The 26,287-nt window shown below is 40.2% G+C and overlaps 1 protein-coding gene across 2 annotated transcripts in view; it reads left to right on the top strand.

Moving 5' to 3' along the window:
• LOC124615793 (meckelin) overlaps nt 1-26,287 on the top strand; it is a 213,460-nt gene that overhangs the window by 85,638 nt on the left and 101,535 nt on the right. For both annotated transcript variants that reach the window (XM_047143917.1, XM_047143916.1), the window contains exons 7-8: nt 1,812-1,974; nt 15,010-15,294. In XM_047143917.1, the coding sequence (XP_046999873.1) occupies nt 1,812-1,974; nt 15,010-15,294 (448 nt within the window). The remainder of the gene's footprint in view (nt 1-1,811; nt 1,975-15,009; nt 15,295-26,287) is intronic.

Here is a 26,287-nt window from a genome sequence, read left to right as displayed (position 1 = left end):
GATACAGGCTGGTGGGAACAGTATTATGTCATGGGAGACATTCTCCTGCACTTGCATCAGACCTGTGGTAATAATCAAAGATATGCTGACAGGAGTGAACCTCCTGCATTCCTTCAGGCTTCCCTGATGGTGATGCCGTCTTTCAGCAGTATAATTGTCTGTGTCTCAGAGCCAGAATCGTGTTACAATGTTTTAAGGAGCATTATAGTGAAGTTATTTTGATGTCTTCACTACCAAATTCACCTGATGTAAAGCCTGTGGAGCCCACCTAGGTCACTATCGGGTATCATCACCACATACGCAAATCAGTGGCTTGTTATTTGTGTGAATTATATGACCTGTGCATAGATATCTAATGTGATATACTTCCAAAAACCTACTAACAACTGTCGGATGCCTGAGATGCAGAATCAGTGATGTATTCCTTTCCAAAGACGGACGAACAAAGCTGTTAAGCAGGTGGTCATAATTTTTTGATTCATTGGTGTTTTTAAGCTGTACTGTAGAAAGGATAGAGTGCAACTCACCATAAAGATGACACAGTGAGTTGCAGGCATGTACAACAAAGTGATTGTTACACATTGAGCTTTTGACCAAAGACTTCATCAGAAAAGGAAAGTGTACACAGTCACTCTAAGAGGCACACCTCATGCACACATGGCACTATCTTCGGCCACTGTGGTAAAAATACCATTCAGGGATCCTGACCACAGCAGCTGGAGATAGCAGTCATGCGTGCGTGAGGTGTACCTGCTTGTTTGAGTGTGCGCATGTCTTTTTGTCTGAAGAAGGCTTTGGTTGAAAGCTCAATGCGTAACAGTCTTCTCCTTGTGCCTGTCTGTGACACAGTGTGTCATCTTTATGGTGAGTAGCGAGCTATCCTTTTCATAATATTGTTGATGTTTCAACCTGGACTTGAATTTTTGTTTGTTTGTCTCCCATGCATTCCTGTAACATTCGTCTGATTGCAATGAAACATTGGTGAGTCATATGCTTGCCTGCAAAGGTTTCTGAGAGGATTAGAACTACCTATCTCCCATGGGTAGAGGGGGAGGCTGAGAATGTTTGGAGCAATTTCAATCAAATTTTGTATGTATGGGACTCATAATGTGTGTGTGTGTGTGTGTGTGTGTGTGTGTGTGTGTGTGTGTGTGTAAAAGCTAGTTTCAATAACAGTGTAAAAATAATAATACACAGTGAAGAGCACATGCAATGAGTAGCAGTGTGTAGCATCGATTTGATTCTACTTACCTTCAGAGGACAAAACATAACCTGCTTTGTACTTTATCTGCTGCTTGAAAAGATGTCTGTGCTCTACACTAATGCCAGAAATGTAACAATACAATTCTCCATCTGAAATTGATGGTGTGAACCATCGAAACATGTAGTGACAGAAGAAACAAGTGATGACATAGTAAACTGTTTTATTTACAAGATGAAGAGAGTTTAAGTTAGTAGCCTTGTAGAACGTAGTTTACGTTTTGCCATTCCATTTTTTGTTCTTTCACTTATCAATATTTTTGTGTTCATTCTTTATTCCTCTTTGCGTTCTCTCGCAGTTCAGCTTTTGTCTGCCTCTTCCTGCTGTAAGGTAATAGTAAAGTTCATATATTTGCTGTAGATCTGCATTAACTTTCTCTTTCCTTTTAAGCGGAAATGCCATGGTCTATCACAAGGAAGAGGAAAAAATAAAAACCATATTTACTCTTGGAAAATTATTGTCTTCCATAAAGAAAGGATTTAGATGAGACTAGAAATCAAATCATGTCATTAAAACTGGGTCTAATATGAATTTTCTCTTTGTTTTTCAGAGTGAAGCTGCAGGGTTCTGAAGGAGGAGGCCGAATATATCCCCCTTTGCTTGTAATTGACTATGGGGAAATAACGGAAGAGGAGATAAAGAAAGATATCAAAGTGTCTGTATCCTTCATGATTGAATATGAAATGGATAGTAGGTTTGCACATAGTGTGGAGGTAAATGTGGATACCTTTTTGTGTGTAAAATTTGAATGTACAAGTAACTTATACAGAAATGTTCTTATTACATTCAGTATCAATAAGGAGAAAGGGAGATATTTACTAGCCTACTAGGCTGAGGTATCAAAAGTACAGTATCAGTCAGCACAGTAAGTGAAACAAACGGGAGGTGTGAGTGATCAGTAACACCCGTGTAGATGTAGTGAATGGCTGCCTAGAATCAGAGTCAAAACCACAGAATGTTGTCATAAGCATGCAAGATCAAACCAGATTGAATAATGAGAGACAGAAAACTGCAAAACAAGCATTAGTCGAACATTGTATCAAATGATTCTGTCTGGAGGCTTCAAGTGATAACAGACTAGTGTCAGTATGTGATCACATGTGTGTATTTAAGTGCAGAACACTGCTTGAGGGTGCATCCATTGTACCCTAGGATTGCATTATCTGTGGAGCTGCAAGGAACTATGTCTGCTTGCAAGATGCAGTATCTTAGATGCCATATTGATACTACCACTTGATGGGACATCGGAAACACTGTTAGATACAGAAAGGGAAGTAGGAGTAATCCATTAAATTACAGGCCCATATCACTAATGCTGATTTGTAGTAGGGTTTTGGAACATATACTGTGGTAACATTATGAATTATCTCAAAGAAAATGATTTATTGACACATAGTCAGCATGGATTCAGAAAATATCATTCTCTTGAAACAAAACTAGGTCTTTATATTCGTGAAGTAATGAGTGGTATTGACAGAGGATGTCAGATTGATTCCATATTTTTAGATTTCCTGAAGGCTTTCGACACCGTTCCTCACAAGCGTCTTCTAACCAAACTGCGTGCCTATGGGATATCGCCTCCGTTGTGTGACTGGATTCGGGATTTCCTGTCAGAAAGGTCACAGTTCGCAGTAATATATGAAAAGTCATCAAGTAAAACAGAAGTGATATCAAGCATTCCCTAAGGAAGTGTTATAGGCCCTCTGTTGTTTCTGACATATATTAACGATATAGGAGAAAATCTTAGTAGCTGTCTTAGATTGTTTGCAGATGATGCTGTGATTTACCTTCTTGTAAAGTCATCAGATGATCAAAACAATTTGCAAAATCATTTAGATAAGATATCTGCATGGTGCAAAAAGTGGCAATTGACCCTGAATAAAGAAAAGTGTGAAGTTATAATCTGATAAATTTTGATTACACAATAATTCACACAAATCTGAAGGCTATACATTCAACTAATTTCTTAGGGATTACAATTACAAATAACCTAAATTGGAATGACCACATAGATAATGTCATGGGTAGAGCAAACCAAAGACTGAGATTCATTGGGAGAACACTTAGAAGATGCAACAGGTCTGCTAAAGAGACTGCTTACACCACGCTTGTCCGCCCTATTCTGGAGTATTGCTGTGCTGTGTGGAATCCACCTCAGGTGGGACTGACGAATGACATCGAAAAAGTTCAAAGAAGAGCAGCTCATTTTGTATTATCATGAAATAGAAGACATTGTGCCACAGACATGATAAGTGAGTTTGAGTGGCAGTCATTAAAACAAAGGCGTTTTTCATTGTGGCGAGATCTTCTTATGAAATTTCAATCACCAGTTTTCTCCTCCAATTGCGAAAACATTCTGTTGGCACCCACCTGCATAGGGAGAAATGATCATCACGATAAAATAAATCAGGGCTTGCACAGAAAAATTTAATTGCTCATTTTTCCTGCGCACCATTCGAGAGTGGAACGGTAGAGAGACAGCTTGAAGGTGGTGCCTTGAACCTCTGCTAGGCACTTTATTGGAATAGCAGAGTAATCACGTACATGTAGGTGTGAAAGAGGCCTATTAAATAGTATTTCACAATACATTACAGTGTTCAGTTGACTTCAAAAGTGAATTTTTAACCTTTGAGTGGACGTGCCTGTGTATTAAGTGTGCCAATCTCAAGTAACATTGTTCTGTTCTCTTCCATTGTTGTTTTACAATTGTGAGCCTGTACATATTTCTTCAAAATGGTTCAAATGGCTCTGAGCGCTATGGGACTTAACATCTATGGTCATCAGTCCCCTAGAACTTAGAACTACTTAAACCTAACTGACCTAAGGACATCACACAACACCCAGTCATCACGGGGCAGAGAAAATCCCTGACCCCGCGGGGAATCGAACCCGGGAACCTGGGCGTGGGAAGCGAGAATGCTACCGCACGACCACGAGCTGCGGACAATTCCTTCATTATTGCTGTAGCTAACATAGTGATAAGCTGTGTTGTCATATGTCCAAGTGAGCAGCAGTAATATAAAAGAAATAGTGAGCTAGGTGAGAAAAAATTTAGTCTGTGCAAGAAAATGCCCCAGATTCCGAGCTAGCAGCACAATCTCACAATGATGCTGTTGTCAGTGAGATAATTAGTGATCGAATTAGCATTTCACTCGGAACTGATGCAATTGTGCTGTTTTATGCTCCAAGTGGATCATTACCGTGGAGTAAAACTTGTACATGGCAACAAAGTGATACAATGAAAATTTATTTTATTATTGCTTGGTTAAATAGTGATTTAGCTTGCATAATGTAAGCTTATTTTATTGTTGGTTAATTAACTAAGATTAAACTGTGATTTTGCTCATACATTTTTATCTTGATAACATAAAGACAGCCATTCTTCAGATCTTTGTACATCTACTCGTGTTATGAAAATCTGTGCGCCCACTTTGAGGGTTAAATATAAATGGGGAAAGCGGACTGGGATGAGGCAACTGTAGGAAACCCCTGGTCACAAATTATGTGCATGCTGAGGGGAGGAACTCATTAACTACACTTCTAAATTTTTCGGTCTCTTTTCTGTTTACAAATATAGTGAAATTAGGCAGTAGAGCTACCTTTGTATCAGGGGAATGATAATATTGAGATGACATTGCCTGCCATGTAACAGCAGCCTTAGTAGGTAATGTGATACTTCTTTGCACAACCTTTTCTAAGGATTTCCTAGTGAAAGCAATTAGTGCCACCACTGAATTGGCCACAGCTACTTATCATTTCACCACATTGTACATGTCAATTCCATGATTTGCCGCTTGTATTAACTCACATTTACAACAATGATGTCGTACCACACATGTAATGAATATGTACAATGAGTAACATAGTAGATACTATACAATAAATATTTACCACCACTAATGTATCACTAAGTGCCAAACTAAAGCCCAAAGTTCTCGGTTTCAGTCCCTGTTCAGTCCTAAGATTTTTATCTGTAACTTATCATTTCTTTCACCTCAGGCAATATTTGTTTATGTGAAAAATACTGAGTTGCGTCATTATACATTATACTGCAGGCACCCTATAAATGACTGGGTAAGTCAGTTCAAAGGTTGGAGCAAGGCAATGGCATACCACCACCAACAAGACCATGTCTAATAAAGCACTGTGGCATTCAAAACAATCTTCGGCTTTATGATTGCTTTACTTTTTTGTCATATAACTAGCTTAGCATCCACTGCTTCTCTTGTGTAGACTGTAGGCATGCATAGATTTTTTAATTTTTATTTAATGGAATTTTTATGTTGTTTGCAAACTGTGACACCTTCTAAGCAATTCACGCTAATTAAGGCCATATAAGTGTGATGTTTTCTGAATGTATTTCTGACAAAAAAGCGATTCTGGTAGCTGGAGTCCAAAGTTTTTGTTAATAATGCCTTTAGCATCTTTTGGAGATATTTCCTTAGAAACTTTCATCTCCACGAAGTGAAATACCAATTTTCATTGATTTAGCTTTGGCATTGTGGCGTTTGCTGGGTTATTCAGTGGTTTGGTATTTAACTAATTTGTAAATGGAAATGACAATCTTATTTTATTACATTGAGTAATTACTAAATAATTTTTCTCCCGGCTAAAGAATTGGTCAAGTTGCTAAAGAACTCCAAGTTAACGTCATGTTAAAGTGTTGTCTGTAAGTTGTGTAAGTGTCACTGAATCACAGTTCATACAACAGATTCAATACAACTATTGATTAAGATGGAAGCAGTTATCTTCAGCAAAATGATCATTAAAACCACCAAATATCAGCCGCGCACAACACTGACGTATGTTACCTGAAATAATATTCTTTGCAATTCGTGCGTAACTAATTTTGGCTCCATACATCAGCTAGAAAAGTTTCTTATAAGGATCGTGCTATGAGCACTGTTTTTTAAGAACCAATCTGATTCGAATAATTTTCATTCAAATGAGTTCGGGACCACCGGTGCACATTTATTTTTACTCATTTGTATTTACATTCAGCATTTATGTCTGCAGAGTTGCGTAATTTGAATTTGCCGCTGAGACAATTGTTAAGATGGCGGCAGACAATTGATAGAGACTTTCTATTGTTGGACCAAATAAGTATTTTAACTGCTTATTAAACTTTACAGAAACTCTACTTTCGTATTGTGCACTATTTAGACTTCATCAAGCAAACATTTGATTTGTTTCTAAGGAAAGCACAGACAAAAACGCGATACAAATCGCTATCATCAATGGCTGCGCTCCTTGCAGCGGAATGAAACAATTAACACAGATAATGCTTACTGAGAGAGGAATTACAGTTACAAATAATTATTCACTCATGTTTAAAATAATAATGAACTCTATTTTTAAGTAATAATTAACAAATAATTACAATTTCGTAACAGACCTCAGTTTGATATGCGTCTTGCATGCTGAAGCTACAAAAGCCATCCAACAAAAGGTAAAAAAACAAAGGAAGACAAACGCAGATCGTAAAAGGAATTTACAATTATCATTGTCTTTGTATGATAAACATTGATATGTCTAATTACATCATAGAATATTATATAAATAATTAATGTTTATCGTCGTATTCACTGTTTTTCCATACGTCGAATACATAATGTTTATAACTGTTAGAGGCATAATTTCCTCTCGTTGCACTGTAGCCAAAAATTTATCTCGTGGATGTTACAATGCCCCTTGGGCTGAGAAAAAAATTATTTTTTTTTTTTTTTTTTTTTTTTTTTTTTTTTTTTTTTTTTTTTTTTTTTTTTTTTAGACATGATAAAATTATAGTTGAATCTAGTACTTTAAATGATTTCAGTGACTGTATTATCTCGGAAATTGCTGCGGATACTTCCCGGATTAACTTATCCCCTCCCCATTTGGGTTCACTGGACTCAGAAAACCGGGAATAAAACCGTCCAAGGGGCTTCAAGAAAATACAGCCACCTCCTTTTAACAGTCAGGCTTGACATGAATGTAAAAAAAAAAAAAAAAAAAAATGCGGGAAAATGCAAATTTATGACTCTGTTGTAAGCATCTGAGATAATGAATGTTTTCTCATGGGGGGGTATCATAAAATTTCCAAAGTCACTCATTTATCGAATGTCATAACAATTTGCTGCTGACGTCTTAAGACCGCCCCCGTGTCGAGCCGTTGGACCGCAGGCAGGTAGTGGCTGCTGCTGGACCGCCCCCGGCCGAGTCGGTGGGGCGTTGGCTGCCGTCGGCTGCATCGTGGTTTGGATCTGCTGCTGGCTAGAAGTCGCGCCGCAGCAGGTCTTGTTTCTCCTTTCCCACGTCCCTCAGTTTAAGACGGGTACATGAAGTGTCAAAATATAAGCATAAGTGACAAGATAATTACTATTCTCACCCTGTGGAAAAGTTTATTAGTGTCCATTTCACTTGCATTCACACGGATGGAATTAGACTGTTTTTGGAGTATGTTCTGTATTTTGACACTGTTTAACACAATGTAGTGATTCACATGTAAGTTTATCACAATACGCGCATTTTGAACACTGCACCATTAATCATACAAGTGTCTGTAGTGTGCTTCGTTCACTTAAGCGGAATGTAAATATTTTCGCGTCGCGCTGCATAGCCAATGTTGCATTATTGTTTTGCTGCGCGGCTGGCTGTACAGTCTGTCATATTAAATTTGGCACGCGGAGACGCTTCATATCAAACTACTAAAGGTCATCAGTTCAAGTTAATTATTAATACAGTCAACAGTACTCAACGTTCATAGTGTTGCTGCTAACTTTGACACTCCAAGAGCGTTCATAAGGTAATGTGATCACAGTTTTCATCACTGTTCATCGTTATCCACAATGTAAATCACAGTTCTTCACACGTCCACTAGTTCCTGCGAAACACATTTCACTGTTCTGATTGCTGTCAGTAGTTTTCCACAGTACTTAACAGACAATCTACATGCAAATGGCACTTTTCAAGTAATGAGGTCTGGTACACTTGCACGTAAGTTCATATTACCATGACTGAATAACAAAATTTAAAATTTTACACTGTCACATAAACATGAGACAATATAAAACTTTCAGAATCTGCTACATTATCTTGACCATGAGATCATTTCTGAACTATCCAGATAACAGTACATTTCCATTTTTAATACAAATACATATATTTATATATTTCTATTTTTTTTTTTTTTTTTTTTTTTTTTTTTTTTTTTTTTTTTTTTTTTTTTATTCGGATTGTTATTTACCATGTTTTTAGGACAGATGTCCATGTTCGGTTTATCTAACAGGAATGTTGCTCATAAGAGCATTTTAAATGACTTCGTAATGAAACCATGTACGTAAATCAGTACACATTCAGATTTCGCTTCACTAGTGGTGAAAGCAGTTTATTTTATTTTATTTTATTTTTTTTTTTTTTCTCAGTCACACAGCTCACACACCACCAACACTCACTACGTGTGTGGGACTACATGACTCGATCTTATGAAAATATTTTTGTTATATCCATTCTTACACACGAACAAATATATTATTTAAGCATTTTAATCATTTCTATCCTACGTACAGAAAGGTAAAATTCCTCACATTTAATGCAATAACACTCAAGTGTTTATCAAGTTATTTATCCCTTTTAAAGTAAAAATACATTTATTATGGGGATTCTCTACTCCTTGTTCAAATAATTTAACAACATTGCAGTATAATACTTGACATAAAAGCTTGTAAACTAATACATACATGATATTATCAAATTATTTCTGCTAATTATTTTACCATAAATGCTATATATACAGTTATGGGGTAGTGCACTTGCACTTCTGATTGGTCCTTCGTATCACTTCATTTTTCTTAGTCCAGGGGACCGAGTAAGATGCTCTACAATAGGTCTTGTGCGGATATACGTTCATATTATACTGGTAATCTTTTATGATTCCAGGGCGTTCAATGAATAGTCCGAGGTATCTGGATAATAATTCTGTTAATTGTCTAGCCTCTGAAGCATTAATGCAAGTTGCCTCCTGTACTTTCTCTTCTATTGTTGTGACGATGTCACTCACGTTGCTGGGTGCATCGTTATTTCGATTTTTGTGACACATCTGTGGGTGCTTATGATCCAACACTAACAACTTCTGTTTGCTGACAGAAAGATTCATTTCTCTTATTAGCGGAAGGTTCGCTCCGAACTCCCGATTCAGCATTAATGTTATGGGTCGCTGTTGGTACTTAAGTGCACATGTCCCACGGGCGAGATCAATTACAGCTTCCCTTTCCCGCAGGAACTCAAGACCCAGAAGCACCGGTACTGACAAGTTATCCATTAGTAGGAATGTGCATAATAAGGGATCATTTCCCAAGGAAACTTCCACCTGTGTCTGGTATTTTATACTCTGTGTCTTTTTTCCCAATGCCCCTATAACCTTACAATTTGCAACCGGCAAAATCGGCAATCTGCTTATCTCTGATACCTTCTTGAATATTTTCCCTTTGTGGCTTATCAAAGACAGCAGGTTCCTGATATAGCTCATTTTCGATCCTGTTGCCATCCTGATACCGCATCATGTTTATTTTTTGTTCTGTCGACCTATTGCCTTCATTGTTGGCCTCGGTCACCTGGCCTACAGGGACCGAAATTAATTTGTTGGCTTCTGAGTGTTTTGTTTTGTTTCCGAAGGTACCTCCACTGTTCTAACATTTTGTGAGTTTTCAGTCGGAGGAGGCCTGCTTGGATCCCACCACGGTGGATATTGATTGCTTGGTATAGGTATAGCCTGTACATAATTTATTGGCTGACCTGAATTGATAGAATTTTGCTGCGGCTGCCAATGTCTTGGCCCTGGCTGTCACCAGTATTCACTGTCACCCCGCATATTTTTAGGCTTGTCTTTATATGGACTGTCTGACCTGTTGTCATTTCGTCTCTTTCGGTTGCTATTGTTATTGTTTGGGTTTTCATTGTGGTACGGCCTCTGATTACCATTCGGTTGTTGGTGTTCTTTGGCCTTTTGACAATTACTGTTATTATTATTATTAGGATAACCAAAATTTTGGTTGTAGGGATTCTTCCTACTATTATTATTGTTATTATTGTATTTTCCGTTACTATAAGCTTTACTTTTATTTTTCTTTGGACTACCTTCACCCCTATTTCCATTCCATGAATTTTTTTCTATTAGGACTATTATTATTGCTGATTGCGTCAGAATTTTTTCAGGCGTCTTCTTGCACTAGATCCAGAGAATCAATTACAGACAGAAATTCTTTCAGATCGGTGTCCGTAACATTAAATACTTTTTCTCTAATATGTATGGGTAATCTAGCTTTTAACACTTGCAATAAGTCTCTGGTGGTTACTGGCTCATCCCAGTACCGGGTCATATTAATATATTTTTCAAAGTACTTTCTTAAGGAACCTGACTTCGGATTGTACATTTCTGCATTGTAAACAATTTTACGGAGTCGCTCTTGAGTAGACGCTGACCAGAATTGATCAAGGAACGCCTTCTCAAAGTCATGGAAAGTCTTGCAAGTCTCTGCTGCATTTAATGCCCAGAATGACGCATCACCAGAAATATGTGAAACCACAAACTGTATTTTCTGTTCTTCCGACCATGATTTTGGAAGAACACTTTTGAAGTTTCGAATGAAAACTACTGGATGTATGTATTTCTTGCTTTCTTCGTTAAATATTTGAAACTGTCTATGCTTAATTAGGCTTTCTTCATGTGTCAAAGTAGTTAAGTGCATGGAATTGCTATCATTCGCAGGTGGTGTGGTTACTTTATTACAAGTACATTCTATTTCACTATTATTGTTCCTTGGTGTCACATATTGCTCTGGTAATATCGGTTGATCACCAAAATTTGGTCTTCCTTGTGGTGCATTAATATTCGCCGTCAGATTATCTGTGATCTTTTGCCTGTCAGTACCAGTGTTGTCATTACTGCATACTGTCATATTTTCAAAGTTTTGATTTTCAGAGCTCAGCACCCTGGCTACTTCTGTTCGGACTTGCTTTCGGATTTCCGAGGGAATGTCCTCCTGCATTGTTTCCACAGCTGTAGCCAAGGCTTTGAATTAGTTCTATAGTCTATCTACTTCAGTTTGAAGACTATTGACCTGAACTGGAATGTTTGTTAGCGGTTCAATAGTGGTTTTTACTGCATCGATCTCCTGCTTAAAATGGGTAGTAATAGCATTGTCACGATCGACCAACACTTGATTTATCCTACGGACAATTTCTTTATCTCTTTCCAGAAAAATATTGTTTATATTTTCCATAAATTTCTTTTCCTTTTCTTGGTCCCTGAGCTCCTGTTGCTGTTTTTCTATAAGCTTTTCCTGTCTACGTTTTTCCTTTTCCTGCTGACGTTGTCTTTCACGCCCCTGCTCTTTAAGCTCGCGTTGTTTTTCACGCTCCTGCTCTTTAATAGTAAACTTTTCAAATAATGCTGTTAGCATATCCTGTATGGACATAGCTTGAGCATTGCTAACTTCTGCCCCTTGCCCAGAAGAAATATTGTCATTAATTCCTAACTGGTTGAATCCAGGAGTGTCAGTTTGGTTTAGCAGCTCCTCAGTTTTACTATCACTCGGGACATCAGTTACTAAATTATCATTCATAATTAAATTTTCTAATAATTCGACAGAAATATGGGTAGATTGTCCTACCTGAGACCCTGATGTCATCTATGCATCAGTATGCTCATTCAGTTTATTTTTCTTTTGTTTAACCATTCTATCACCAATATAGCACAACAAATACATAAATCACTGACAAGCACCAGTTGACACAAAATGATCTTATAACTAACGCATATACACAAATAACACTGAAAAATATTATTCTCGCAGCCAGAAAAATTCAATTATTACTACTTACAGCTGCAGGTACTGATTTTAATTTGAAATTGCACACGTAGCAAATGTTGTTAGTGTGTTGCTGCTCAGTTACCGAATGTGCACATCTGTTCCTACCTGAATTGATTGACAGTTGTGGACTGCACTGCTTATGTGAAGTAACTCGTGTGTCTGGCACCAGTGCAGATACAGATTCGTACAGCAGTTTGGTAGGAAGATGTCAATGCTCATGAAACAAATAAATAAACAATGATTAATAGTTTGTTTTGGTACCCCGTACCTGTAATAGATCACAATTTCAATTATTAAAGTGAATAAATGTGCACTGGTGGCCCCACGTTGGGCGCCAATGTGGCGTTTGCTGGGTTATTCAGTGGTTTGGTATTTAACTAATTTGTAAATTGATATGATAATCTTATTTTATTACATTGAGTAATTACTAAATAATTTTTCTCCCGGCTAAAGAATTGGTCAAGTTGCTAAAGAACTCCAAGTTAACATTGTGTTAAAGTGTTGTCTGTAAGTTGTGTAAGTGTCACTGAATCACAGTTCATACAACAGATTCAATACAACTATTGATTAAGACGGAAGCAGTTATCTTCAGCAAAATGATCATTAAAACCACCAAATATCAGCTGCGCACAACACTGACGTATGTTACCTGAAATAATATTCTTCGCAACTCGTGCGTAATTAATTTTGGCTCCATACATCAGCTAGAAAAGTTTCTTATAAGGATCGTGCTATGAGCACTGTTTTTTAAGAACCAATCTGATTCGAATCATTTTCATTCAAATGAGTTCGGGACCACCGGTGCACATTTATTTTTACTCATTTGTATTTACATTCAGCATTTATGTCTGCAGAGTTGCATAATTTGAATTTGCCGCTGAGACAATTGTTAAGATGGCGGCAGACAATTGATAGAGACTTTCTATTGTTAGACCAAATAAGTATTTTAACTCCTTATTAAACTTCACAGAAACTCTACTTTCGTATTGTGCACTATTTAGACTTCATGAAGCAAACATTTGATTTGTTTCTAAGGAAAACACAGACAAAAATGTGATACAAATCGCTATCATCAATGGCTGCGCTCCTTGCAGCAGAAAGAAACAATTAACACAGATAATGCTTACTGAGAGAGGAATTACAGTTACAAATAATTATTCACTCATGTTTATAATAATAATGAACTCTATTTTCAAGTAATAATTAACAAATAATTACAATTTCTTAACAGACCTCAGTTTGATATGCATCTTGCGTGCTGAACCTACAAAAGCCATCCAACAAAAGGTAAAAAAGCAAAGGAAGACAAACGCAGATCATAAAACGAATTTACAATTATCATTGTCTTTGTATGATACACATCGATATGTCTAATTACATCATAGAATATTATATAAATAATTAATGTTTATCATCATATTCACTGTTTTTCCATACGTCGAATACATAATGTTTATAACTGTTAGAGGCATAATTTCCTCTCGTCGCACTGTAGCCAAAAATTTATCTCATGGATGTTACAGCATCAACACCAACAGGTGGGAAGCACAGGCTAGCAGGAGACCAGAGTCGTGTAATGATACGTCATCTGGAATGTCGATGCATGATTAGACAGATTAAGGCAGAAAAAGCTTTGCAAAGCTATCACTGCTCTGGCCTCAGCAGCTAGATACACATGTACCGTGCTGTCATTGCCTTGATAAGCCATATGAAAAAACATAACTCATAACCATACAGACACTGTAACAATCGTCTACCAAGATGTTGTGGCCAGTATGTGTATACTACTTTGACATGAGAGAAACAAGCTTTCTCACAGTACTAAGGAACTGTGTATCACGATGTGTTAGATAATAACGATTTTTCAGTCTTTAACTATATCCTTCTTCTGCCACAAAATCAAAATTGATTGACTCAGTGGCAGTATATGAGCAGTTATCACTGATATGTTCTTGCACTCTGCTGTAAAAGTCATCTCTGAAACTTGATGCAAAAAAAAATTTGAGACTGGTGCTGCAGTTTTGTGTACTTACCTAATATGTTCAATTTTTAGTAGTTGCCTACAGAATAGGGTCCGTTTGAGCCCACATACATCTCTGTTTGTGTCTTTCTTTGCTCAGAATGTTCTGCCGATTGTTTTTTGTAAGACTGTTTGAGATCTCCACCTTTTATAGTTGCAACAGAGAAAACTAACATGTCTGTGATAAACTCCTGATGCACTGCCATTGAGTAAATTGATATTGATGAAAAAAAAATGTCATAACATAAAGGCACAATTGGAGGTTGTAAAAAGACGTGTACTAATATGTTGTAAGAAAAAGTTCTGTAGTAATGTAGAAAGTTTTGTTTCTTTTGTATTGTGGTACTTTGTTCTGTTACTGAGTGCTCAAACAAATTCCTGCAGCATCAGAAATGTGATGGTTAGTAACTATATATTGTCACAGCTGTAAATGTACACTTTGATTTGTTTTGACAAGCTTAGGTTTTTGTCCATTTTGCAATGAAACTAAGAGATAACATGAATTGTAATCTTCACGTGTGAGAAAACGCTTATTCTTGCCAAAAATGTCAAAGTGTAAAGCTATTACTGCTTGAAAATAATTAATTTGTAAAACGGTAATACCTAGTACACTAATTAGAATCTGAAGAATGGCTTCTAATGGGAAAGGTTAATTTTTGAAAGATCATAACATTTAGTGCATACAGTCAATGATTATTTCTAAACTGTGGATTTGCATTACCATAGATAGCTTCCAGCAGAAAAGATGATTCTGTGTCTGAATCAATTTCTTTGACAATATGTTTTGTGTATCAGCTGTTGCATTGTATTGTGTTTGTTCTTTCATTATTGTTATTTGAAGTACTTCATTTAATATTAGATTTGTTTTGTCATTCCAGGTTGCAGTTGGTATTTTGTCAGCCCTAGCCATAGTTTGGTCAGGTATAGAGACTTGGAGTTATTCTCGCAGATCAGGACGTGTGGGTATTGACCTCCTCTCTCTGGTGCAGCTTGCTCTTTTTTCCTGTGGGAATTTGGCAAATGTTTTTTTCTTAGTTGCTGCTTCTGCTAGCGTGTATACATTTGTATTTTACAAGGGACAGAGTGTTGTTCAAGTTCTGTTACCAGCTCCAGCTCATGAAGATCTTATTAAAAATTATATGATCAGTTCCCTTGTGCTGAAGGTATGTGAAATGTAATTATGTACACCATTAATAACAATGTTAAAGCCATTGTTTCACATTTAGTATAACTCCAAAAAATGAAATAAAAAGCCAACCTCCTTCAGTGTTAACAATGGTAGAAACACTGAGGCGAGAAACTGTTATTTCTGTGCCATTTAGGGGGACTATGGAAGAGATTCTCTAAATTGCATGGTTATAAGTCTCTTTGTGAGTGACTACAATTGCTTGATTTTTGGATGGGTTAAGTTTTGTGCCCACTATGAAAATGCATGCTGGATGGCTGTGCACAGGTTTCTTGCGCTTGCACTTACACTAAGGTGAAAACAGTTATGGGTAGCAATATGCACATATACAGATGGTGGCAGTATCACATACACAAGGTATAGAAGGGCAGTGCGCTGGTGGAGCTGTTGTTTATACTCAGGTGATTCACGTGTAAAGGTTTCCGATGTAATTATGGCCACACAGTGGGATTTAACAGACATTGTTTGTGGAATGGTAGTTGAAGCTAGATGCACGCAACATTCCATTTTGGAAATCATTAGCGAATTCAATATTCCAAGATCCGCAGTGTCGAGAGCGTGCTGAGAACACCAAATTTCAGGCATTACCTCTCACCATGGATAGTGCAGTGGCCAGCAGCTTTCACTTAACGACAGAGATCAGAGGTGTTTGCGTAGAGTTGTCAGTGGTAACAGAGAAGCAACCCTGCATGAAATAAATGTGGGACATATGTCAAATGTATCTGCTAGGACAGCACCAAAGTTTGGTGTTAATGGGCTGTGGCAGCAGATGACCAACACAAATGCCTTTGTCAACTGCACAACATCGCGTGCAGTGCCTCTTCTGTGCTTGTGACCATATCAGTTGGACCCTAGATGACTGTAAAAACCATGAGCTGATCAGATGAGTTCCAATTTCAGTTGGTAAGAGCTGACGGCAGGGATCATGTGTGGCACATATACCACAAAGCTTGGACCTAAGTTACAACAAGGCACTGTGCGAGCTGTTAGTGGCTCCATAATGCTGTGGGTTGTGTTTACATGGAGTGGACTGGGTTCTCTGGTTCAACTGAATTTATCATTGATTGGAAATGTTATGTTTGGCTATTTGGAGACCATTTGCAGCCATGCATCCACTTTAGGTACCCAAATAATGACAGAATTTTTATAAATGATATTGCATCATGTCACCGGGCCACAGTTGTTTGCAATTGGTTTGAAGAACATTCTGGACTATTTGAGTGAATGATTTGTCCACCTAGATCGCCCGACATGAGTCCAATTGAACATTTACTGGACATAATCGATACATCAGTTTGTGCACAAAATCCTCCACCAGCAACACTTTCGCAGTCTCCAATAGTTATAGAGGCGGCATAGCTCAATATTTCTGCAGGGGACTTCCAATGCCTTGATGAGTCCATGCTGCATTGAGTTGATGCACTACTCTGGGCAAAAAGAGGTCCAACACATATTGTGTGGTATCCCATGACTTTTGTCACCCCAGTGTATAACTGCTGCAGTTATTAAGCATAGTGGAAATTGTGTCATGTCCCATAGAAATAACTATAAAAACACAATATATCTTCAGATCCAGAACTATACATTTCTTTCCATAAAGTTGTAAAAGAAGAGGAAGAACCAGGTATGGAGTGCAATTTTAAGTGGGGAGGCTAATGGTCCATTTGGATTCATATCCAAGGAAAGATCCGTATGTGTGGCAGAGAAGAAATGTGTAATCAAGTCATATTAAAACGGAAATTGAGTTAACAACATAGGAAGACGTTTCTGAATGTCAGTTCACTGACAGCTTTTTATTAGGTAATGCTAAACGAGAGCAAAATAAATCAACTAGAGAATCAGTAAATAAGAACTGAGAGTTGAGAGAGCTGAATTTATAAATAATCACAATTATGAACTTTTGTTTTATGATCATTAAGTCATGGTCTAATGCCTGTTTATTTGTTTGATATTTTATCCCTTACTGTATGATTCCACCTTCACACCACCACATACCTTTCTGTACCCTCACTACCCAACAACTGAGATTGCTGCTCTCTGCAGTCACATTTAGCAGCTAGAGACAGCAGTGGTCACATGTGAGTGAGTTGGGCATGTGTAAACGTGTGTATGTGTTTTTCCCCATCTGAAGAAGGACTTTTTCTGATAGCTTATAACATTTAACTCATCTTGAATGTGAAAGTGGTGCCACTCAAGAGCTGCTCCATGTTGTTACATTCCGTCTTTGATGACGTTCCGTGCTTGCACCAGAAGACTGCAAGTTTTTCAGTGCTGTTCACTAAATAATGAAAAACCCAATAACAATAAAATGTTGTCACACTTGTTCTTGTCATTTTTGCGAAGCCTGACTTTAATATTCCCACTAGTGGATGAGATCGATAGCAGATTGAAGGCATTACAGTTAGCATTAATCAGGTGCCACTGGAGTTACGATCGCCGAGTCACTTGGGTGCAGCCATTAGCAGCACAGAGGTACTTGAGTAGCCATGGGCCAGCCTTGAATAGTATGTTGCATCAACTCTTTAGAATCGTGCGTAGCTACTATGTTGAAACCAATCTTGCTGTGAACTTGATATTCTGGTTATCATTATGTTTGCTTTTCTTCTGTTTTCCACTCTTGACAAACTTGCCTTTGTTTAAAGTTTACCCATTCATATTCAGAGCGGATGTAAAAGTGGTGATGTGTTCTTACCCCACTGAGTTTATGGCAACGTGTTATGGACCCAAAGTCCTTGTTTCCAGCTACAAGAAAAACTGCAGCAGGAACAGCAGGCTGCACTTCTGCAGCTCTTGACTCAGCAGCAGCAATAATCCTGCAAGTTTGTGGTCGCAGCTTTTGTATCCTGCCTGGAAGGCGGCGCGTGGGTCTGCTCCTGAAAACTGAAGGGTAGGCCGAATGTAGGAAGCTAGGAGGAGCAGGCGAGGTAGAACTCTCGGTACTGCAGTGTGAATTAAAATCACCTTTACTTTAGCAAGAAGATAAATACATAACTTTGCACTGAGGTGAGCACGTAGGTGTGAAGCCGTACATCAAGTTACAATTAGTGGTTCGCCCACTATGAAATAGAAACAATGTTGCTAGGTTATCTGCTTGGCATCAACTGGGCTGAATCTGGAGCGGAGCTCGTAGATCTGCACAGCACCGGCTAGAGGGCGCTATCGCTGGTGTCGGTGTCGTAGTGCCAACCTAAGAACTTGCACCTACGCTGTGGCATCGTAGCTATCGATACCAAATCCCTCCCCCCCTGAAATGACACACCGTCATTGAGTATGGCTTCCGTTGGAGGATGGAGAGACCCAGGGGCGGCACAGCTGAGGGGGCGGACAGTGGAACTGCCGGGGCACGCTGGCCACCCGCGACCCCAAATTGCTTGCGAGGGGGCAAGGAAAATGTCCCATGGAAAACCTGCCCTGGCCGCGCACCGCCACTGGGTATGCTCGGATGAGGAGGCGGAGCAACGACCACCATGAGCAACGGCGGCGGTGGCATGACGGCAGCCTCAGCATCCATCGGTTATGGCACCACGGAGGAACATGGCGGCAGCGGCGCTGACAGCCAGAGGTGGGGCCGCGGCGGCAGAAAGAGTTGCCCGTCCATTGCAGGTGACCGGACCCGCAATGGTGACAATGGCAGGTGCGACCACGGCGGAGGCACGAGCGGCATAGGCGCCATCGGTGGAGTCATGGGCTAAGGCGGTGGAAGCCACAAAGACTCCAGTTTTGCCGGAAAACAACCAGCAGTAGAAAACTGAGGACAGCACAAACGGATCTGCTTACGGTGTCACTTGACAGTGTCGGAGGGACCAGAAATGACAAATAAGGTGCGGCCAAGCTGGCAAAGAATGTGCCCCTGCTCCCAGCGCTGCCTGCCAGAGAAAATGCGATAGAACACCAAATCATGCGGTGCCGAGCCAGAAGTTCGACTGGGGGTGGACTGTGACTGAGGTCAGATGATGAATGCCATTAGCAGCTTGGAATGCTTCAAACTCCAAGTACATGAATTGGGGGCCATTGTCAGAGACAATAACTTCAGGAAGGCCCTCAATGCAAAAAATATATGTCAAAGCCCAAATAGTACTGGCAGATGTAGTAGAAGACATAGGTACAACAAAAGGAAAGTTGCTGTATGCATCGCGGTTCTAGGCCCGCACTCCGGAACCGCGCGATTGCTACAGTCGCAGGTTCGAATCCTGCCTCGGGCATGGATGTGTGTGATGTCCTTAGGTTGGTTTGGTTTAAGTAGTTCTAAGTTCTAGGGGACTGATGACCACAGATGTTAAGTCCCATAGTGCTCAGAGCCATTTGAACCATTTTTTGCTGCATGCGTCAATAACTATCAACCAGCGGGTGTCCCAGAAAGGACCCACAAAATCAATATGAACGTGCTGCCGAGGTGCAGTAGGAGTCAGGCACGCAAAGAAGCGCTGGCGGGGAGCAGATTGATGCTCTGCGCAAGAGCGCCAGTTAGCAAGTAACTTCTCAATATGTTCATCAATGCCGACCCAAGTGCAGTGACCACGTGCTAATTGCTTCGTCCGCACAACACTCCAATGACCAGTGTGCAGCAGTCGGAGGATTTCTGACTGCAACGAACAAGGTTCCAACACACGAGACTGATCATTGTCAGTTCGTAACAAGATAACACCATGGTGTGCAGGCAAGTTGCGACGTTGCGTGAAGTAACACTGTACAAGAGGATCTCAAATCTGCATAGCATACGGAGGCCATTGAGTACGAATATAGTGCAAAAGAATCTGCAAAGAAGCATTGGCGGCTGTCGCAGCAGCAATGCAACGAAAATCCACTGGAAAACCATCAGCTAATTCCTTATCTTGCAAATCAATAAACATGCAGGACAGTTCGGAAGAATCAAACACTAAACGCTTCATCAGGACCGATAGGCAGACGAGACAAAGCATCAGCATTGCCATGCTGGGCTGTAGGCCGAAACAAGATTTCGTAATTGTTGTTAGACAAAAACAAAGACCATCGTTGCAACTTTTGTGCAGTACGGGCCGGAACTGACTTTGGCGGGTGACGCGACGACGTCAAAGGCTTATGGTCGGTGACCAAATAGAACTTGTGACCGTACAAAAAGTCATGAAACTTAGTTCCTCCATAGACAATAGCTAAAGCTTCTGTCTCGATTTGAGAATAGTTTTGCTGGGCAGAATTGAGCAGCTTAGACGCAAAAGTGGTCAGGCGATCGACAGAATTAATGCAGTGCGAGAGAACTGCTCCAATGCTGTGAGAAGATGCATCAACAGCCAAAACAACTGGTTTGGAGGGATCGAAAGGAATCAAACAGCAATCACTCAACAAAGTAGATTTGAGCTTGTGGAAAGCAGTGTCATATTCTGAAGACCAAACAAAAGGGACTTTCTTACGCCAGAGGCGATTAAAAAGGCACTGCAATCTGTGCTGCATTTGGTATAAAACGAATATAATATGTAATTTTGACCAACACAGACTGAAGTTCTTTCAGGTTCCTGGGTGCTGGCAAGTATCTAATCACACTGAGATGTGACGGCGAGGGGTGGATACCCTGTCCGTTAATCATATGTCCTAAATACTGAATCTCAGTGTGAAAAAATTTGCACTTGTCTCTGCTACACTTTAGTACTGCCTGCAAAAGTACAGTAAATAAGGCACGCAAATTCTGCAAATGTTTGTCAGGGGTGCGACCTGATACGACTATATTATCCAGATAGTTGGAACAACCAGGGACAGTGGCACACAACTGCTGCAAGTAAGATTTAAAAATAGCAGGAGCCAAAGCACAACTGAACGGAAGGTGGCAAAAGTTGAACAATCCAAGGTCGGTGTTGATCACAAAATAGCACTGCGACTGTTCATCGAGCGGAATCTGAAAGTACGTGTCCCGCAAGTCAATCGTGGAAACAAATTTTCACACACCAACTTATCAAAAATGTCTTCAGGATGCGGTATGGGAAAGGTAGCTAGCACTGTTTGGGGATTTTCTGTAGACTTAAAGTCAGCACAAATACAGAGATGACCATTTGGTTTCTTCACACACACTATAGGCAAATCCCATGGCGAAGCAGAAACAGGTTTAATGACACCACTGTGTTGCAAATGCGTAAGTTCAGCAGCTGTGGCGTCACGCAGTGTGTGCGCTACCGTGCGTGTGCACCGGAAAATAGGCATGGCATTGTCTTTAACTACAATATGCACTGCAAAGTCTGTGGCACAACCAAGGCCATCAGAAAAGAGTTCAGCAAAATCATCGCGCAGTGCGGCAATGCTATCTGCGTGGTCACTAGCGTTGATGTAAAGTACATTGTCCTGAATTGTGAGGCCAAAAATTTCAAATGTGTCCATGCCAAAAATGTTCATAGAATCACTAGAGCAGAGCACATGGAAAGACACTGTACGGGTCATTGCACCATATATGGCTAGTAAACTACACATGCTGAGCACTGAGATTTCCTGTCCAGTAAATGCAGTCAGCGTGGAATGTGAACGACGAAGTGGGGGCGAACCAAGCAAGTTCTGTAAAGAAACTGACGCACCAGTGTCCAGCTGCATGTGAACAGAACATCCACAAATGTACAAAGTCACAAAAAGTTTCCTCGCATCGTGCTGAATGCTAGAGGAAGTGTCTGGCAAAACTTGATTCACACGACGCGCTGTAGAAGCATGTGAAGCAGAAGGCTTTGAATAAATGGCATTAACGTCCATAGGCTGATGTGAATCATGATCATGGCAGTTTCTGTTGTGGTGACGCCCACACGAGTCACGCGAATGGGAGACAGGTTGTGAATTAGAGTTTCTCTTACTGCACACAGCGTGCGCATGTCCTTTCTTATTACAGAAATAACACTGTGCTTGACAGGATGGGCAACTGTCCCTCGGGTTGGCACGAAAACAGTTTGGACATTATTTCAGTTTCTTAGTGGGTGCCTGGTTTGAAACTTATTTACTTGCGCGTGAGTGGCACGGCGGCGCGTGCCATGCTGGGGCCGGGCGGGAGGGCACTTGTTGTGCCATGCTAACAGTACACACACCCGGGGTCACATTGAACGCGGAAGTAGCCATGTCTAATGTATCTTGTCTGTCCAGCAAGTCCACTACTTCCTGCAAAGACAGGTTTTTAAATTTTAGGATTTGCTCACGGATGCGGTGATCCACCACATTCTGTGCAATATCATCTCCAATCATTATATCCGCATATGAGTGTCCACACGAGCAATTAAAGTCACAATCAGAAGTTAGTCCCTGAAGGTCCGCTAACCAAGATTTATTCGACTGAGTAGGGCCACGCCGGAGACGAAAGAATTTGTAGTGTGCAGCTACCACATTTACACTGTCACGGAAGTGGGAGTTCAAAGCATCAATCACTTTGTCGTAAGATTTAGTTTCTGGGTGGGTGGTGGGAAACAACTTGATGAGCACATGGTATAACACAACACCCGCGTTGGCAATGAAAAAGGCAAGCCGCTCTGTACCTGGTATGTTGTATGCTGCGAAGTGTTCCTTGAGCTGGGTGATGTATTCTGTATCGTAGTTATCGATACCACAGCAGCTATACTCCCTCAATCACAGCCTTCAGTAAGTCTCTGGAAAGCTCACAAGTCTGTTCCACCATTTTGGACTGAATGTTTTTTCTTTTAGCAGTTGTTTATATGAAATGGTGCAGAAATTGCAGTCAGTCTCGAACCCTAGTGAATTGTCTTTCAGTGATCTATATGCTTTGTTAACTAAGTACTCTGGTCAGCAGACATACCTTTTTGGAGGTAGGCTCCAGTTTACTCAGTGTCATAAACAACATAGACAGTTGCATGCAGCATGGGCTGCTGACTTTGAAGATCTGACACCGAAATGCAGTTTCATGTGCCAGAACTATAAAGTTTCATATATGGAATCATTGATTTAATATGTGGCTCCGTGTTTTGCACCTGAAAGGGGGGTCACAACTAAAGCTGTTTCCAAATCCAATTCTATCCTTGGTGAAGGGCTTAAAATTATTAAATACTCTGTGGTTGCTTCAGAAGCTCAGCATTTTTTTACAAAGGAAATTCCCATTTCCGAAGTTGTTAGTCACCATCACAAGGAGCGGTCAACTGATGATTCCGACTCATCATCCTCTAATTCTGCCTTTAAGCCTCCCCTGAGATCAAAGATGTCTGAAGTGCTGGAGTCTCGTGAGGGATGTAAGAATGTCAATCATTCTGTTCTCAGCACTGGATGACCTTTTTTAATGTTAATCGGGCAAGTCAAAAACATCCCCCTTCCTCAATGTTTTGACAAATGACCTGCATGTTGAAAAAACTCTAGTTCTGTCCTGACTGTGGCAGCAGGCATACCAGAAGCAGATGCCCTCATCCTGCAGCAGACTGCTGGGCCTGTGGCAAGTATAGTCACGTCACTGTTGTGTGTGAACAAGCGACACGCTAGCCCCGTATTCATCCTGAACATGACAATACTGAGGTCCACACAGTCATAGGCTGCAGAGCAGGCAATTTCCATGCCACTGCGAAAGGCTACTTTGGAGATGACATTGTTTGAGCTGTCTATGGAGTACCGGCTGGAAACTGGCACTGTCTTTAATCCGCAAGTACGTGTCTGAGCCGATCAGTTTGCCTCTGCTGTGATGGGGCTGGCGTCGAATGCTGTCTTACTGCCACAGGTACATTTCTCTCCTTGGAGAATTGTTGCTGGTAGATAAGTACAAAAACAATGAACACATACTAACTTTCTTAGTTGCATGCTTTCCCATGGCTACTAACATTTGCATCTTGGATGCTTTTATCAGTTTGAGTTTCAAAGTAGGGCATCAATTCAATTTAGTGTCAGACACAGTCGCTTTTTCTGATCTTGATGCCATATGCACTATGTGTAAGGAATTCAGGTGTGCATGTAACTACACAGCTCAAATTTCTCTGAAGCTTTCTGCAGTGCCTGGATTTTTCCGAGTTCGCCTGCTTCCATTTACAGTTCATAAGGCTGCTCAGGTGGTGCCAAGTCATTATTTCCCTGATTTCCACCAGTCAGTGTATGATGCCCACGGTGGTCATTAAATGATCAGCTGGGTCTTTATGTGTTTGTGGTGATTTTAAAGCCTATGTTAATTCCCAGTGTCACACCAGTCTGTATCCATCGCTTTTCTCAGATGAGTTCCTGACCACACAAGGTGGGGGCCACTGCTATTCGAAGACAGATTTTAAAGGATGGTTACTTCCAATCTCTTGTAAATCCCTGTTCACTAGTCTGGTTATTCTTATGTTGGCTTCTCAATGTATGTATTCTTTAATTTTCTTGTTAACAGTACCAGCTTGTTCACAGGAATTAGCAGAAGTCCATTCTAGATTTAGATCGCACCACCTTGACACTCATGCAGAAAGGTGCGTAGTATTCTGCTGAATCCATTTTCAATAAGCTGCCACAAAAATTCAAAACTCTTAGCAGTAATGTGTGTGCTTTCAAGTCCAGATTGAAGAGTTTCCTCATGGGTCACTATTCCTATTCTGTCGAGGAGTTCCTTGAAAAGTTAACAATCTCTGTGTTACATTGTTGACTGTGTTTTTAAAACTTATAGCTTCTCATCTTTTTAGAATTTGTAAACATTTTATTTTATCTATTATTACTTTTCTGTTCTAATTTCATGTACTGATGTAGGGGAAAAAAAAAAAGAAAACCTCCTGCTTGATGACACCTCACATCAGGCACTAGCTTTAAATATTTGCCACTAGACTTACACAGGTAGAATCACTTGTCGTTTCGGGTTGTAAGTGCACCTGCCATTTTCGAAAAGTATTCATAACAACTGATTCAAGTTATTCTGTGCTGTGTTAATTCTTTGGATGATATTATCATTAAGGATCTACACATTCGAAGCATCACAAGAATCTTTTATATCTTTTTAAATGGCTCCAGAAAATGGTTTATGCTGTCAACTGTAAAAGTAGAGTTTTCTTTGCCCTCTGAATCAGATACCTGGGGCACATTCTTAGTCACAAAGATATCTAACCCATGTGCGACCGTGTCGACATTACATAAATGTGCTGGCCTTTAGTAACATTGAACATTTGCAGGTAAAATTACATTCTGTGCTAAGTTAATTCCGCAAGTGACACTGATCAAACGCACTCTCAGTCAGCTAAGGGTGTCAGGGCATCAGATTTGTGTGGTCAGACACCTGTCAACAGGCTTTTCAGCACGTTAAGAACAATCTCGAGGTGGCACCATATCTTATGCCGTAGACATCAGGACTGCCATAGGTTCTGGCAACAGACATGTTCCAGTAGAGCACTGTAGTGATTTTGTCCCACAAATTATCAGTTGGTTCTCAGTGCCCAAGTACCTTCAGCTCTAAAACATTAAATTCTTCACAGCTCGTCTGTTCCCAGATTGAGGCGGAGTCTTTGGTGATTATTTATGGGATCAAGAAATTTTGTGTGTGTTTGTATGGCAGCAAATTCCACCTGTTGGCTGATCACATATCCTTGATTTCTTTGTTCGGGCATTTTTCTAAGGTCCTGGACAAGATGGCACAGCATCTGCAATGATGGTCATCGTTCTTAAGTGGGTACCACTACGAAATACAGTTTCACCCCACCGCCCACCACACCAGCACAGATGCCCTGTTCTGCCTCCCTCGTGGCCCTAATACAGAATTTGATTGTCAGGAAACTGTTTTGTCCTGGATCGTTACCTACAAACAACCCTGGAAGAAATAACACTGACGGTGCATGAGGTATCCTTGACATTGTCCTCTGACCGAGTACTGAGGAAGATTTTGTTGATGGTTCAGCAAGGGTGGCCACAGTGTATTTCCCACCAGGCTGACCCAGCAATTTGCAATTAATTTGCACTTTGCTATCAGGTTGATGCTATGCAAGGTGTCTTAATATTGGCCATGGAGGACTCTGACAGCTCAGGTCCCACATCCTCCCGCTCCTTCACTTGTGACACTGAGGGATGATGCACATGAAGACTTTAGCCAAGTG

This window comes from Schistocerca americana, chromosome 5 (genome assembly GCF_021461395.2).
Source record: "Schistocerca americana isolate TAMUIC-IGC-003095 chromosome 5, iqSchAmer2.1, whole genome shotgun sequence".
Taxonomy (NCBI): domain Eukaryota; kingdom Metazoa; phylum Arthropoda; class Insecta; order Orthoptera; family Acrididae; genus Schistocerca; species Schistocerca americana.
This window is presented reverse-complemented; position numbering and strand designations above follow the sequence as displayed.